Source organism: Salvia hispanica, chromosome 6 (genome assembly GCF_023119035.1).
Source record: "Salvia hispanica cultivar TCC Black 2014 chromosome 6, UniMelb_Shisp_WGS_1.0, whole genome shotgun sequence".
NCBI lineage: Eukaryota > Viridiplantae > Streptophyta > Magnoliopsida > Lamiales > Lamiaceae > Salvia > Salvia hispanica.
This window is the reverse complement of record NC_062970.1, coordinates 22,052,758-22,069,762: the sequence shown is the minus strand read 5'-3', so window position 1 is coordinate 22,069,762 and position 17,005 is coordinate 22,052,758. Positions and strand designations below refer to the sequence as shown.

General features: G+C 37.3%; 1 protein-coding gene and 2 long non-coding RNA genes across 3 annotated transcripts; all 3 read left to right on the top strand.

Annotated features, from left to right (window-relative positions):
- Positions 1-1,183: 1,183 nt before the first annotated feature.
- LOC125191657 lies at positions 1,184-2,841 on the top strand. The gene is made up of 3 exons (XR_007171199.1): positions 1,184-1,417; positions 1,748-1,832; positions 2,543-2,841. It is a non-coding gene; the product is annotated as an uncharacterized LOC125191657 (long non-coding RNA).
- A 5,222-nt stretch (positions 2,842-8,063) lies between these two features.
- On the top strand, positions 8,064-9,723 carry LOC125197530. Its single transcript, XR_007172089.1, has 3 exons — positions 8,064-8,299; positions 8,630-8,714; positions 9,425-9,723. It is a non-coding gene; the product is annotated as an uncharacterized LOC125197530 (long non-coding RNA).
- A 4,407-nt stretch (positions 9,724-14,130) lies between these two features.
- Positions 14,131-16,246, top strand: LOC125197386 (F-box protein SKIP23-like). The gene is made up of 2 exons (XM_048096123.1): positions 14,131-15,386; positions 15,884-16,246. The coding sequence occupies exons 1-2, from the start codon at positions 14,205-14,207 to the stop codon at positions 15,908-15,910; spliced, it is 1,209 nt and encodes a 402-aa protein (XP_047952080.1). The 5' UTR covers positions 14,131-14,204; the 3' UTR covers positions 15,911-16,246.
- Positions 16,247-17,005: the final 759 nt, after the last annotated feature.

Here is a 17,005-nt window from a genome sequence, read left to right as displayed (position 1 = left end):
AAATCTTCAGAATAATAGTCGTTATGTTACTGTTAGAGGAAAGTAACATGATAGTCATAAAGGCTGCATTTTTCTTAAGTCCTAGTTCATTTGAACAAAAGACTAGATATGGAAATGGGAGAGCCTGGATTGTCATCGAAGTTTGTTTAAAGCGAGAAAAGATGCTTTGTGAGTTGGATTGACCTATTTTATAGAAGGACAATGACTTACATGATCATGCAAATTCTAAGTAAGAGATCTTGATCCAGTTAGGTTTTTGTTGCAGTGGGAGCTATTAATGCTCAACTATTGTTTTATGGTTAATGCTTAAGGCATCATAGTATTAGAATAATACTCTAAATCAGAGTATATGTGTTTTATCAAAATTGTCAAATAATTGGAATTTGACTTGTGTCCTTAACAGTGCTGTAAGCACAAGGAAGTTGAAAGTGCATTACATATGGTATTATTGGTACTCTACGATGATGAAATCTACAAAAGTTGCAAACAACTAAGATTGGCATCTGGCGTAGGAAACTGGTTGTCTACCCAGTTTAAGATAAATGATTTATGAGAAACTAATTACATTCTTAGCATCTAAGTCCTTTTACGATTGCTAGAAAGAATGTTGAGATTCTCTTAGGAATCCTATATCTACACATTGCTTGGAACATTTAAGCATTATAAATTCCATGAAAAGGTTTATACCTTTCAAGATGAAATTGTCTTGTCTCTAGTCAAGTGTCGTTTGACACTTAGTGAGATCAAGAATAATGAGACTAGTTTTGGAGATAGATGTCTCATGTATGCGATAATGTATACTAAGTTTGATATTAGTTGTGCTTTTGCATAGCAAGCATATATCATATTAACCATGGCAAAGGATTTTGATTGAGGTAATGAATATACCCTAGTGCTTGAGAAAGCCTAGTAACTATATTCTAGTTTACCAGTCATTCATGCAATGTCCTTGGGGTTACTGTAATGACCCATTTTTTTTGGCCTAGAGTTCATGGGAACTTTTAAGCTATAGTGTTTTTTCTTAAATTAGATATAAGATTTTTATTTTAATTTATTACTTTTAAAAGGAAAAAAATAAATAAATAACTCTTGGGAAACCCACTAAATGGGCCCTAAGTGTGTTATTTTAGGAAATAATATAAATCTCTCCCCCTCAACACTTATGTGTCGTGAATCACACTTTTACACACACAAACACATAGTTATCTCTTAAGAACAACACATCTCCCTCTCTCTATCTCCTTCTCCCTCTTTCTAGCGACAATTCACTCTCCGGCTCCGATCAGCAATTGTATACTCATCTGTCTACAATCCCACATGACTAGAGCACCACCTTTCTCCCTTATTTCATCTTTCCCCAGGAAAGTTGAGGCTTAGGGCTTGAAGCACATCTAATTTGAGTTGTTGCAGAAATAAGGTAGGAGCTCAATTTTCATAAAATAAATTCATCTTTTGGACTCAAAATTTATCATAGAAATGATTTACTGTTTTCCCAATAGTTGATAGTTTTGAATGACTTAAACTGTTAGTTTGTTGTTTTGGGGATTTTTGCCTCAACCTTGTTTTCTCTAAGTTTCATCTCAACTACACAAGAGAATAATTCATAGATGTGTATATTCTGGAATGATTGCTAAATTACTCTTTTTTTTGGCTTTCATTTTAAGTTACTCGACACATTGGAGAAATTTGATTTTTTGAGTAATTGCTACTAAGTTAATTGTGTTATTACTGTAATATGTTTTTGAAGCTCAAGAAGTAAATTGCAGTGGAAGAGCTTCTCATCCCATCAAGGGCAAAGGGATTCTCGAAACTTCGTAATCGGTTAGTGACAGGTACATAGCAACTCAGCACAAGTTCACCCCGTAGACAATCTCTTTAAATTATCTATATCACTATTGCTGCTCTCTTTAAATAATGCAAATTATGGAAACTTAAGAAGTTCTTGTTTATTTATGACCATGGAAAGTTGTGGATGATTGACTTATTGATATAATTACTTGAGTTGGAATATATAATTAGTGGATGAAAGTGTCAGCAAGGTTACGAGTGTGGAATGGAAAGTATGTGTTCATAATATTTTCATCACACTACTTTGTTTAGATGATGAATTGTTATAACCTTGGGATTCTGTGGCATGATACAATGGTTGTGTTGTATCATGAATTATCTGGAACAGGCCGATCCTAAGTTATGGAAGACTTGGCCCCATTCTGTAAAATTTTTATGGATGGTCAATCTTTCATTCTGAATTTATCCCAATGGTTAAAGAAGCCTCCATTCTGTACCTTCTATGGATGGCTTAGTTCCTATTCTGGAACTTCTGTTGTGAAATTTAAACACTTCATGTGTTTTGATTTAAAGCCTTCTATTATAAGAGCCTAAATCATTAGCTAAATTGTCTTAACATTTAAGCATTCGGTTATGGTTTTTTCGGTTACCTGTGAAGTTGTGTGTGAGTTATTAATACATTATTATTCATATAACTTTTAGTGTCACTAATTAAGCAAATATGACTTATTCCTTTATTTACCTTCTTTTGTAGTTTTCAGCAAGGAAAAAGAGACCGAGGGATTTTGGCACGATAGCACACCCGACTGGCTTGTACATATCTTTTTGAACTAAAACTCTAGTGGCATATACTTAGACTTTTTGAAGGGAAAAATCTTTTTGTTGTGTAGCGTAACAACACTAGTCAACGTGCGTGTATAGAGTTGTAGCTGGTGACTAACGTTGTTTCGCTGGAAAATAAAAAACATGATACCTTATAATACTTTACTTTAGGAGGGTAAAGTTCGAGAGCTATTTTAATTGTCGCTCCTAAGTAATTTTTTTTTTACAATATTTCGTTTGTGTGTTTTAAAATTCTAATAATTATGTTAAAGTAAGTTTATTTTTTTTTCTTTTGTGAAGAGTTTTAGTTAGGCAATTAAAATTTTAAAATACTAAGTGGAGGAATGACAATGGCCTTAACCGTATTTTCTGAGTCGGGTTCGAGCGTTACATTTTTTGGTATCAGAGCATGGTTAACTCAAATTCGAGTCGATTCTTGGATTATGGTTTGGGTGACATGTTTGTGTATGGGTTTTTGGGGATAGTAAGTTAAGTATATGCCACTAGAAACAAGTTTAAATTGTGCTATCGACAGGCCTAATCTCACTATTTTTTTTCCTTTTGTTTTAGCAGAATGTCTGATAATTCTGTTATTGGTAATACGGACGATGAAAATCGTCCAGAATCTTTGCTGCCATCTACTCCAGAAGTCAATCCCTTAAATGGCCCCGAAGAGGAAGTCAATGAAAGTGCTACACACTCTATGTCCGGAGGCGCGGCTCAGGGAGCCCACATTGATCCTGCAGTGTTCATGCATAATTTGATGGGGCTTCTTGGTCAAGCTACGCAAGTCTTTCCACCACCTACCACTTCAATGGCACATACGACCCCTAGTAACCCTATTATGCACCTTAAGAAGATGGGGGCTGAGAAGTTCTATGGCACTTCTGGAATCGAACCTTCTAAGGCTGAAGCATGGCTAGAAAGTACCGAGCGAGTACTTAAGAATCTTGAATGTTCTCCCGAACAAAAACTAAAATGTTTTGAATCTCTCCTTCAAGGAGAAGCACATCACTGGTGGGAAATGGAGCGAAGATCAATATCAGAGGGTGAAGTTACTTGGAAGTTCTTTCTTGATGCATTCAAGCGAGAATATGTAGGAGAGCTTTTTATGGAGAGTATGCAGATTCAGTTTTTGAATCTTGAACAAGGGGAGTCGAGGGTTAAAGATTATTATATTGAATTTATGAGATTAAGCAAATATGCTCCCGAACTTGTGTCAACAGAAAGGAATAAGTGTAGCCGCTTTCTCAGAGGCCTTAACCCTGCCATTCGAGATAGAATTGCTCCTCACAGAGATAGTGTATTTGCTGACATGGTAACACGAGCCCGTTATGCCGAGGAATATATGCATAAACCGTCTGAAACCAAGTCGGAGAGTAAGAGAACTGCCCCGCCTTTTAAGACATTATCCAAGAGTGCCAAAACGGGTCTACACTCCACACCATACCGGTTCCAAGGTGAGAAATCGGGGGGACAGTCACAGTCCCAACCTATATCCGTTGGAAGCAGTGGGGTTAACAGTGGAACCCCAGTTCCAAAATGTAACACTTGTCACCATTATCACCGGGGTGATTGTTGGAGAAGACTGGGGGCTTGTTTCAGATGTGGGTCTAAAGACCATTTGATTAGAAATTGCCCTCAAGTCGACGACTCTCGTACTATTCTAGCTTCTAATCAGAGGTCAGTACCAACAGGTGGCAGAGGAAGGGGAAATGATCGAGGGTATTCTGGCGGTCGTGGATATAAAGCCACTACTACACCTTCTGCTCGTTCTGATGCGAGAGTTGCAGCTCGCACATATGCCATCAAGGCAGATGAAGAGATTGAGTCTGCTAATGTAGTATCAGGTACTTTTGAGCTTTATTATGTTCCTGTTTATGCATTATTTGACCCAGGCTCTACACACTCCTACATTCGTAAATCTCTCATCCATGAACTAAGACTTTGTGCCGAGCCTACTAACTATCTTGTAGAAGTATCTAACCCGCTAGGTCACAAAGTGTATATTGGGAGAATATGTAGAGAGTGCCCGCTAAAAATACAAGACCTCATTTTTCCCGCCAATCTATTAGAACTACCGTTTGAAGATTATGATCTGATACTAGGCATGGATTGGTTGTCAAAGTTTAGTGCAGTGGTTGACTGCAAAACTAGGAAGGTTCGGTTGAAGCACAACGAGGGTAGTGAGATAATAATGACCGGGAAAGGGGCAAATAGTTTATGCGGCTTGATTTCGGCACTCAAAGCTTTGCAAATGACTAGAAAAGGGTGTGAAGCTTTCTTGGCTGTCGTATTGGATTCAAGACCGAATGACCTAGACTTGAAGAAATTGAGGACAGTGAATGAATATCCGGATGTATTTCCAGAAGATTTACCTGGCTTGCCCCCCGATCGAGAATTAGAATTTGGGATAGAGATTCAACCAGCTTCAGCCCCTGTATCCATTGCACCATACCGCATGGCCCCAGTGGAACTTAAAGAATTGAAATCTCAATTACAAGAGTTACTAGATAAAGGCTTCATTCGCCTAAGTATCTCGTCGTGGGGAGCCCCTGTTCTCTTCGTGAAAAAGAAAGATGGTTCGATGAGGTTATGTGTGGACTATCGTCAACTTAATAAGCTTACAATTAAGAATCGGTACCCATTACCTCGGATAGAAGACCTCTTCGATCAATTGAAGGGAGCGAAAGTATTTTCGAAGATTGATCTACGGTCAGGATATTATCAGATGAAAGTGAAGGAGGCAGACGTGTATAAAACAGCATTTCGAACTCGTTATGGCCATTATGAATTTTTAGTCATGCCATTTGGTCTTACCAATGCACCTGCCATCTTTATGGATTGGATGAATCACATTTTTAGACAGTATCTTGACCAGTTTGTAATTGTTTTCATCGACGATATTCTTGTCTACTCTGAGAACGAAGAAGAACACGATCACCATCTTCGTGTGGTACTGCAGATTTTGAGAGAGAAAAAGATGTATGCGAAGTTAAGCAAGTGTGAGTTTTGGTTATCGAAAGTGAGCTTTTTAGGTCATGTAATTTCGGCTGAGGGCATTCAGGTGGACCCCAAGAAAATTGAAGCTGTAATAAATTGGAAGATTCCAAAAAACATATCAGAAATCCGAAGCTTTCTAGGTTTGGCAGGCTATTATAGGAGGTTCGTTGAGAACTTTTCAACCATTGCCGCTCCGATGACTAAACTGCTGCAAAAGAATATTCCTTTTGTCTGGACTAATCAACAACAATCTAGTTTTGAGAAATTAAAGGAATTACTGACTCAAGCTCCTATTCTGATCCAACCAGTCTCAGGTAATAAATATGTAGTTTATAGTGATGCTTCGATAATAGGGTTGGGTTGTGTTCTGATGCAGGAAGGAAAAGTGGTGGCTTATGCCTCGCGGCAACTCAAAGTGCATGAGAAAAATTACCCAACTCACGACTTTGAGTTGGCCGCTGTGGTATTTGCATTGAGAACCTGGAGACACTATTTATATGGTGAAAAATGTATAATATACACCGATCACAAGAGCTTAAAGTATATCCTATCTCAGAAAGACTTAAACTTGAGACAAAGAAGATGGGTTGAACTTCTCAAGGATTATGATTTAGTTGTTGAGTATTACCCCGGCAAGGCAAATGTCGTAGCAGATGCTCTCAGTCGTAAATCTTTGTGTGCATTAAGTGCTATGAGGGTTGAATTTCAGATCGATAAGATTGGTGGGTTACTAGCTGAAATGAAAATCAAACCGACACTAGCTCAACAAATTCGCGACACCCAAATATGTGATGATAAATTGATGGCCCAGAAAAAAATATGCGAATCTGATACTCTTAGTGACTTTAGCATAGATGAAAAAGGGTCTCTTTGTTTTCGTGGAAGATTGTATGTACCCAATGACTCAGACTTGAAGTCAGATATTCTCCGGGAAGCTCATAGCAGTAGGTTTGCAATGCATCCAGGGGGAAATAAAATGTATCGAGATCTTCGAGAAAATTATTGGTGGCCGGGAATGAAAAGAGAAATTTCTGAATTTGTAGGAAAATGTTTTGTGTGTCAGCAAGTGAAATCCGAGCATCAAGTTCCTTCCGGCCTTCTTCAGTCTATACAAATTCCACAGTGGAAGTGGGAGATTCTGACTATGGATTTTGTAGTGGGGTTACCTCTAACACCAAGAAAGAATAATGCTATATGGGTTATAGTAGATCGATTCACTAAGTCTGCCCATTTCTTACCTGTAAGAATGGATTTCTCTCTAAATAAACTAGCAGAACTTTACATAGCCGAAATTGTTAGATAACATGGGGTTCCCGAATCAATAATTTCTGATCGTGACCCAAGGTTCACTTCTAGATTTTGGAAAAGTTTTCAAGAAACGTTAGGAACCAAGTTGAAGCTTAGCACTGCTTTTCATCCGCAAACCGATGGACAGTCGGAGAGAGTAATTCAAGTGCTTGAAGACATGCTTCGGTGTTGTATCATTGACTTTGAAGGTTCATGGGAAAAAAATTTACCCCTGGTCGAATTCGCATATAATAACAGCTACCAATCAAGCATTGAGATGGCACCGTTTGAAGCACTATATGGTCGTAGGTGTCGAACTCCCTTGTGCTGGTCAGAACTTCGTGAAAAAAAAATTATTGGCCCGGACTTAATTCAGGATACTGAGAATAAAGTCAAACTTATCCAAGACAAACTAAAGGCAGCACATGATCGTCAGAAGTCTTATGCGAATGTAAAACGTAAGGATATCACATTTGAGGTGGGTGATAAAGTGTTCCTTAAGGTCTCTCCATTGAAGAAAGTATTTCGTTTTGGTCGTAAAGGCAAGCTTAGCCCGAGGTTCATAGGTCCTTATGAAATCATTAAGAAAGTTGGACCGGGTAGCGTACTGTTTGCAACTTCCGGATGAGTGGCAGAAAATACATAATGTATTCCATGTATCCATGTTACGACGTTATCGATCAGACCCCTCTCATGTGCTATCTACGGAAGCTATTGAGTTACAACCAAATTTAACCTTTGAAGAAGAACCTGTTGAAATCTTAGCAAGAGATGTCAAAGTTTTAAGGAAAAAACGAATTCCACTAGTCAAAGTTTTGTGGAGAAACCATAGCATTGAAGAATCAACCTGGGAACCTGAGGAGGCTATGCGAAGTCAGTATCCTCAACTTTTTGATCAAGGTAAATTTCGAGGACGAAATTTTTCCTTAAGAGAGGGTGAGTGTAATGACCCATTTTTTTTGGCCTAGAGTTCATGGGAACTTTTAAGCTATAGTGTTTTTTCTTAAATTAGATATAAGATTTTTATTTTACTTTATTACTTTTAAAAGGAAAAAAATAAATAAATAACTCTTGGGAAACCCACTAAATGGGCCCTAAGTGTGTTATTTTAGGAAATAATATAAATCTCTCCCCCTCAACACTTATGTGTCGTGAATCACACTTTTACACACACAAACACATAGTTATCTCTTAAGAACAACACATCTCCCTCTCTCTATCTCCTTCTCCCTCTTTCTAGCGACAATTCACTCTCCGGCTCCGATCAGCAATTGTATACTCATCTGTCTACAATCCCACATGACTAGAGCACCACCTTTCTCCCTTATTTCATCTTTCCCCAGGAAAGTTGAGGCTTAGGGCTTGAAGCACATCTAATTTGAGTTGTTGCAGAAATAAGGTAGGAGCTCAATTTTCATAAAATAAATTCATCTTTTGGACTCAGAATTTATCATAGAAATGATTTACTGTTTTCCCAATAGTTGATAGTTTTGAATGACTTAAACTGTTAGTTTGTTGTTTTGGGGATTTTTGCCTCAACCTTGTTTTCTCTAAGTTTCATCTCAACCACACAAGAGAATAATTCATAGATGTGTATATTCTGGAATGATTGCTAAATTACTCTTTTTTTTGGCTTTCATTTTAAGTTACTCGACACATTGGAGAAATTTGATTTTTTGAGTAATTGCTACTAAGTTAATTGTGTTATTACTGTTATATGTTTTTGAAGCTCAAGAAGTAAATTGCAGTGGAAGAGCTTCTCATTCCATCAAGGGCAAAGGGATTCTCGAAACTTCGTAATCGGTTAGTGACAGGTACATAGCAACTCAGCACAAGTTCACCCCGTAGACAATCTCTTTAAATTATCTATATCACTATTGCTGCTCTCTTTAAATAATGCAAATTATGGAAACTTAAGAAGTTCTTGTTTATTTATGACCATGGAAAGTTGTGGATGATTGACTTATTGATATAATTACTTGAGTTGGAATATATAATTAGTGGATGAAAGTGTCAGCAAGGTTACGAGTGTGGAATGGAAAGTATGTGTTCATAATATTTTCATCACACTACTTTGTTTAGATGATGAATTGTTATAACCTTGGGATTCTGTGGCATGATACAATGGTTGTGTTGTATCATGAATTATCTGGAACAGGCCGATCCTAAGTTATGGAAGACTTGGCCCCATTCTGTAAAATTTTTATGGATGGTCAATCTTTCATTCTGAATTTATCCCAATGGTTAAAGAAGCCTCCATTCTGTACCTTCTATGGATGGCTTAGTTCCTATTCTGGAACTTCTGTTGTGAAATTTAAACACTTCATGTGTTTTGATTTAAAGCCTTCTATTATAAGAGCCTAAATCATTAGCTAAATTGTCTTAACATTTAAGCATTCGGTTATGGTTTTTTCGGTTACCTGTGAAGTTGTGTGTGAGTTATTAATACATTATTATTCATATAACTTTTAGTGTCATTAATTAAGCAAATATGACTTATTCCTTTATTTACCTTCTTTTGTAGTTTTCAGCAAGGAAAAAGAGACCGAGGGATTTTGGCACGATAGCACACCCGACTGGCTTGTACATATCTTTTTGAACTAAAACTCTAGTGGCATATACTTAGACTTTTTGAAGGGAAAAATCTTTTTGTTGTGTAGCGTAACAACACTAGTCATCGTGCGTGTATAGAGTTGTAGCTGGTGACTAACGTTGTTTCGCTGGAAAATAAAAAACATGATACCTTATAATACTTTACTTTAGGAGGGTAAAGTTCGAGAGCTATTTTAATTGTCGCTCCTAAGTAATTTTTTTTTTACAATATTTCGTTTGTGTGTTTTAAAATTCTAATAATTATGTTAAAGTAAGTTTTTTTTTTTCTTTTGTGAAGAGTTTTAGTTAGGCAATTAAAATTTTAAAATACTAAGTGGAGGAATGACAATGGCCTTAACCGTATTTTCTGAGTCGGGTTCGAGCGTTACAGTTACACTGTCTTAGTTTTATGACTAATCAGTGATCGAGTAAGTCATCCTCTAAATATGTGTTTACCTTGGGAATATCTTCCTAATAGCTTTAATCGTAAGTTTGAGTATGCCTATGAGTACTATTTTTTTGATTACTCTAGTGAAGGCTAACTCAAGGGACACCCGAGTTTATTAAGCTAAGCAATCACATATGAAGATGAAATTAAAGATCAAGTACGCAGCAAAGACATTATGGTGAAAAAAATATTATCAGAGAACAACCAAGCAGATTTTTCTTTCACTTAGTGAAATGAATGGTAGTTCGATATATCTAGTACAAAGACCTACTTTGAATATAAGTGGTAGAGTTTTTGGCAGTGGGTATACTCGAAAGCATGTTTTGAGTATAAGTGGGAGATTGTTAGGTTTGGTATACTGAAAAGAATGTTTCGAGCAGTTTCGCGTGAATAGAATCTTGCTTGTATACGTAAAACTCTACAATCCACTTTTAACCCGATTCAGTATTATTCGAGCAGTTCCGCACGAATAGAATCACTATTATTATTACATTGTGTTTGCTTATGCATTTATAAGATGTTTTATAAACATTTAAATGTATATGAAGTAAACAAAGTCTAAGTCTTTTGCTTAGTAGACCGGTTGTGGGCGGCGTCCACTTTAAAGTAACATGGTCAGATCTATGCAATGCTTTGCAAAAGAAAAAGAAGAATTTCACAACCTAGATAGGCTTAGACTACCTATCGTGAAAGGTTGCAATGTCAGTCCGCATATTTCTAAGCCTTACTGAAATAAGATGACATTGGTGTGGTATAGCACTGAACGGATCTAACACAGCAAGACGTGTCTTTATGCTATCTACTGAAAGACTAGGTCTTGATAAAATACTATTTCTTAATCAACATATGTTAACATTGAGCATACGGTATTGATTATGCACTACTTTGACTTATCAAATGATGCGAGTTTTTCGTAACCCAATGATCCTGATATATTGGGTAGTGGTGTCAATATCTAGCGGTGCTAGGATTGCTATTATGTTGAAACGTGCGCGACGTGATTCTCGTTTTATAATGTCCTCAAGAGGAGCTCGAACAAAGTTTTATTATTCGGAAAACTGGCTAGTTGGAGTTTTATTACTCTATGAATAATAAATAAGTGTTTTCGCTAAGTCCACTCTTGGAATTAATAAGATATTAATTAATTAAGTCCATAGCAGACATTAATTAATTAGTGGACATTTATATCTTAAGCGCGGGGAATAAATAATAAACAAAGTGGAAACCCGGATTACTTGTAATTTCGGATTTGGATGGGGAGAGTTCAATATTACTTCTGTAGTGGCTGCTTGTAATATTCCAATATAAGCTTGTATTAAATTGTGGGTTCAATTTAATTAATAAAAAGCTAATTGGGGAGCCCATATCCAAAACCTTCTATAGATCCATGTCTGGGCCCAAAAAGAACTTAATATAAATAGGAGAATAAACGAGACAGAAGTCATTCATTATTATTACTCATATTTTTTGTCTCCCTCTACCTAGAGGAGTTCGAATTTCTCTCCTAATTGGAGAAGGATTTCTTTGTCTTCTTTATTCGAGTCCTAGTATTTTGATAAGATCAGCCCACCCCGATATCGAGATACAGTTCGGGAACCAGAGAGAAGATCTGTGGTCTAGTATTGAAGATCATCACGTGGAGAAGGCGCGAGCAATCGACGATTCTTTGGAGAATCAAATCGGTTACTCTAAACCGTAGTATTAATGTTTAGGGTTTATATTTTCTAAGCATGAATTATTTGCGTTCTAGCATGCAATTATCTGTTTAACATGTGAATTGATTAATCGCATAATCGGTCAAATAGATCCGTATCTGATTTATTTGTTTTGTACAAGTCTTCCGCTGTGCAAGGGGCTCCAAACCCCATCAATTTCCACCACACTTTCCCTCTCTCTTTTACTTTACCAATAGTGCATTAAAACTCGTATCATTTACAACTTTTTTTTTTTTTGGATGGAAGTAGTATATAAACTTATATGGAAAATTGATCCATTCGGTAAATTCTATTAACTTCTTTTGTAATACTAGTCAAATACTCCCTCCGTTCCACTTTAGGAGTTCCGGTTGATCAATTTCGGGCGTCTCGCTTTAGGAGTCTCGGTTGGGATAAACTTATAAAAAATGCCTTCAAAGTAAGTAAAAAAAGTATTAAAAGTGGATCTCAACATACACTACAACATTTATTTATTACACATTCAAACATTTTCTTAACTAAAATATGTGCCCGACTCAACCGGGACTCCTAAAGCGGGACAGATGGAGTATAAGTGAAATGTGGCGCATGAAATAAAAAAATATAAGAAAAAGTCTAAACTTTATCATTCTCTCTGTCCCAGCTCATAGGATTGACTTGGTTTGGGCACGTATTTTGAGAAAGTAATACTCCCTCCGTTTCATAAAAATAGAGATATTTGGGACGACACATGAATTAATGCATAATTGATAAAGTAAAAAAAAGCAGAAGGATAGTTATAGTAGTGTTAGTGGATAATGGGATCTACATTTTTATTAGTGTTGGACCTTAGTGGTATAAATTGTAAATAAATTGATTTATATTGATAATGAGTTTGGGAGAATTTTACATAAATAAAAATTAGCTATTTTTTTGGAGCGGACGGAAAAAGAAAATGTCCCTATTTTTATGGGGCAAAAAGAGTAATAAATAGTTAATGTAGAGTAAAAGTAAAAGTAAAATAAAAGAGAGAATAATGTAGAATATGACTTCCTCTACATTATTCTACCTCTTACTTTATTCATTTAAAGTACTATATTTATCTATTAAAATAAATTTATTCCCTCAGTCTCACTCTAAGTGACACATTTTTTTTAATATCCCACTCTAAATAACACATTTCTAAAAATGTGAACATCTTTCTCTCTACATTTTCCTTCTCTCTTACTTACTCTCTCCAACTCACAAAATGACACTACATGAAATTCCGTGCCATAAATGAAATGCTCCACTTAGCAACCACAACAAGGCAAACTAACCAATAGTCTAGTACTAAGACTAAACCAAAAACACTAAACCAAAAACACCTTCTCCCATGTCACTAGGACTAACTACAACACAATAATAGGCTAGCACTAGCCGACGCCCTAGCCAATAAAATAAATTGAAAAATTATGATTAATTCATTTTTAATATTAGTATTTAATAAATATTTAAAAAATGAAGTGCAATGAGTCGTAAATATTAAGTATAAATAAAAAAAGTTAAAACATTGGTTAGTCCGTCTTCTGTCCGTGCAATAGCGGACTAAAGATAGGACTAACGATTAGGGAGTGGATGAGCGCTCGTCCTACTTCGTGACGTCGGTCGCGTTAATCCGCTATTGGGGACGAACATCCCCACACCTTTACCGTTAGTCTCACTTTTAGTCTTATTCTTAGAGCATCCACAATGGAGGCTGGCGGATAGGCTAGCCGATCGCGGGCGCTATCCGACCGCTAGCCTCCATTGCGGCAATTTAGGCTAGCCGATCGGCGAGCTCTAGCCGACTTGCGGATGCTAGCCGACCGCTGGCCGATCCCGCTAGCCGCCATTGTAGGCTCAATTTCGGCTAGCCGGTTGCATTTTTTAAATGTATTTTTTTATGCATTTTTTTTATTTATTGCATTTTTTAATCTATTTTTTATGCATTTTTTAATGCATTTTTAATGTATTTTTTATGATTTTTTTAAATTATGTAATTTATATAAAATTATTGCATTTTTATTGAATTTTGTAATGTTTTTTTTTTAAAAAACTAGTGAGGAGTAGAGTGCGGCGGGGGCTCGTGTGTGGAAGCTCGATTTTTTTTTTAAATTATGTAATTTTTTTTAATTAATGTACTTTTAGAAAAAATGAAATTAATGAATTTTTCCGTACATGTGTCGTAAATTTAATTCCGTATTTTGTGTTTAATTCCGTAAATTTAGTTGTTTTTTTTAATAGTGCTGATGATGTGGCTAGCCTATTGTTTGTCTAGTTGCTAGTAAATTTAATTCCATAAATTAATATGTCTTGTAAATTTTGTGTTTAGTTCAGTAAATTAATATTTCTCATAAATTTAATTCCGTAAATGTAATTATTTTTTAATTATTTTTATTGCGGTTAGCCTTTGACTCGCCTTAGGCTGGTCTAAAGCTGAGGTGTGGATGCTCTTATAAATGCATTCTCAAGCCTCAAAGATAAACGTGGCCAGTTTATCGGAAATACAAACTCTCTCTCACAAGCGGTATTAAAATCCAAATCCAAAAGTTTCATTCATTTTTTCTTCCATGGCGGATTGGTCTACGCTTCCCGCCGAACTCCTCCACCTCATTTCCCAGCACCTCCCCTCCTCAATCGACGTCCTCCGCTTCCGCTCCATCTGCGCCACCTGGCGCACCGCCGTCCCCCCTCCTTCCTCAGCCGCCGCCTGCTTCCCCGTCCTCCCCAATTCCGGGATCTCCGACACCAGCTGGGGCTTCCACCTCTCCAAACGCACAATCTATTCCCTCCAACCATCGCTTCCCCATCAATCCTCATGGATCATCAAATTGGATCGGGACAAACATCCGCCTCTGCATCTCCTCAACCCTCTCGATGGATCGCAGGTCAATTCCTTCCCCACCGCATTTCCGAAGCTCTTCAATTTCCTCGACATTAGGGTTAGGGAATTGGGCGATGAGTACGCGCTGCAGTATATCAATTTCAGGCCGACGGCTACCTCGATTGGGGAGGCTGGGAATCTCTACATGGAGAAAGTCGCCGTGTTGAACAACGGTAGCGGCGGCGGGTTCGTGCTCCTGACAATTCACGTTTCCGGTAAATTGGTGGTGTATAAGTCTGGCGACGAGAAATGGAGGCTAATTGATGATTTTCCTTCTCCGTACGATGATGTGATCCTTTGGAAGGGGAAATTCTACGCGGTGGATAACACTGGCCGACTTGTTGTGGTAAACACTGTTGATTTGAATGTGAGTGTTGCTGCGAATTCGATTTTTGGTGGTGATAAGAAATTGCTCGTGGATTGTGATGGGGAATTGTTGGCGGTGGATATGTATCTGAGTGTCGAGCCAGCTGATGACCTAGGTTTCAATGAGGGGCTCGAGTTTTATGAGGAGTTCGATTCATTTATGAGCGAGAGAACTGTGAAATTTAAGGTGTTTAGATTGGATCAAGAAGGTGAGAAATGGATAGAGATTACTGATTTAGGGGATGTAATGTTGTTCTTGGGTGATAATTGTGCGTTTTCAGCTTCAGCTGCAGAGATTTTTAATGATGAGAAATGTAGGGGAAACTGCATATTCTTTACTGACCAGTATTGCAATAGAGAGGACGAGGGGGGGCTTAAGGCTCGAAGTGTTGGACTGTTTGATTTGGAGAGTGGCAGTATCGGGCCAGTTGATAGTCACATTGGTTATTCGAAGCTGTTTTGGCCTCCTCCCGATTGGGTTTGCTCAACTGCGTCCATCGAAGTGAGTTCCTGTTTATTCAGTTCATCGTCCTACCTTTGTAAATTTTAGCTTTGTGAGTTGCATTTTCTGATATTGCTTGGTTTCTTATGTGCATTGTCTGTTGCCTATTGATCAGCATTGTCAATTGTAGTTGCTTTTGTTAGTGCTTGAAATATTATTTCATGAAATACTTGTAATTGGTAAAGTTAGTCTTGGGGAAAACAATGTGTTGATGCTGAAAATAGATTTGAGGGCTATCGTGGCTTACGTCTTGCGCCTAGGTGTAGTTACGTTAAGTATGTCTTTAAACACCTCTAAGATTAGAATTTATGCGATTTTGTGAGATGAGAAAAAAGGAATTCGAGATCATAGCCTAATGCTTCTATGATCAAATATTAGATGTAAATTTCATCTTGGCCTTGTGAGATTGTTACTAGTAAGTGAACTATAATATGGTGTAAGTCTTTCCTTTGTTAAATCTAGTAGCATGAATTTGGTTGCCCCTTTGTTTTGTGCAGGCCGGCATGAATCAACTGAATATTTGATGCTGGAAAGGATATCAACAAACGGCCTACAAAGAACATGGACATATGCCATGCCTGTCACTAGCAGCTTCCACGGTTTTTAACTCACCATCTCTGGTGTTTTCTTGGCTCCTGATATATCTGTCATGCTGGTCGACCTATTAGGTGATTCTATATGATTCTGCATTACGCGTTTCAGGTTCCTACTTATAGCTTTGTTAGAATAATAGAAATGCTTAAAAGTTGTTTGCTGTATTCAAAATTTGAAGTGTCACTTAACTACAGCATTATTTTTGAGCTGTTGATGAATGATTTGATGTTTTATTATCAATGTTAACCTTAGTTCATTTCTTTTTATTTTTTTTGTCTTCTAATTTATATTTGCGTTGGAATCCTTCTCTGCCAAAGTATCCATTTCTCTAGTTTCTTGATTTTGATAATATTGAAATCATGCCAACAGTAGTCATCGCTTCTGATTCTGTGAATGTAGGGTAGAATAGAGCCTAACCCTAAATTATATTGTACATTAAATTGCTGGATATTAGTATTAGTAATCGACAGGTTGTAGACGACCCAAATTCAGTGTTAAAACTGCGGTAAATAAACAAACTTAATTTATGTTATCTAGTGCTGAGAAAGATCAAAACCTCGACAGGTACTAGGCAAATATACAGGGTATATAAAGATGATTTAACACCCCCTCGGTTCCCACCAGATATTAAGATCAACAGTCATGTCCTCGGACCCGAGATTTTCAGTGTAGGACCAGAGTTTATCAAGATCTGCAGTCTGAACTCTGTAGAAGTTATGATTTTGCATGTTGGGCAGTCTTGTTTAGGGGAGTCATGGTCCTTCCCGAGCTGTTGGGCATGAGCTGGGACAAGCAGAAGGTTGAGTTTTGTTTTGGATGGGAAGGCCGTTGAAACCGCCCCCCCTGCCGAAGATGGACATGACTCTGCAGCAGCGCAGCGCCTTGTGGCATCATCCACATACTCAACATTATCGATCCTAGCAATTATATAGTACGCTAAACTCTCCATCACTCGCAAATACTCCATTTGTCCGCGAATAGGAGTCCTGGTTCATTTTTACCATAAATGGTACTCCCTCTGTTCT

What these genes read in the sequence shown, in the direction of transcription:
- LOC125197386 (XM_048096123.1), top strand. Translation starts at nt 14,205, where the DNA reads ATGGCGGATTGGTCTACGCTTCCCGCCGAACTCCTCCACCTCATTTCC. An exon ending in GCTCAACTGCGTCCATCGAA is followed by an intron (nt 15,387 to 15,883) that starts GTGAGTTCCTGT and finishes TGTTTTGTGCAG; the next exon opens with GCCGGCATGAATCAACTGAA.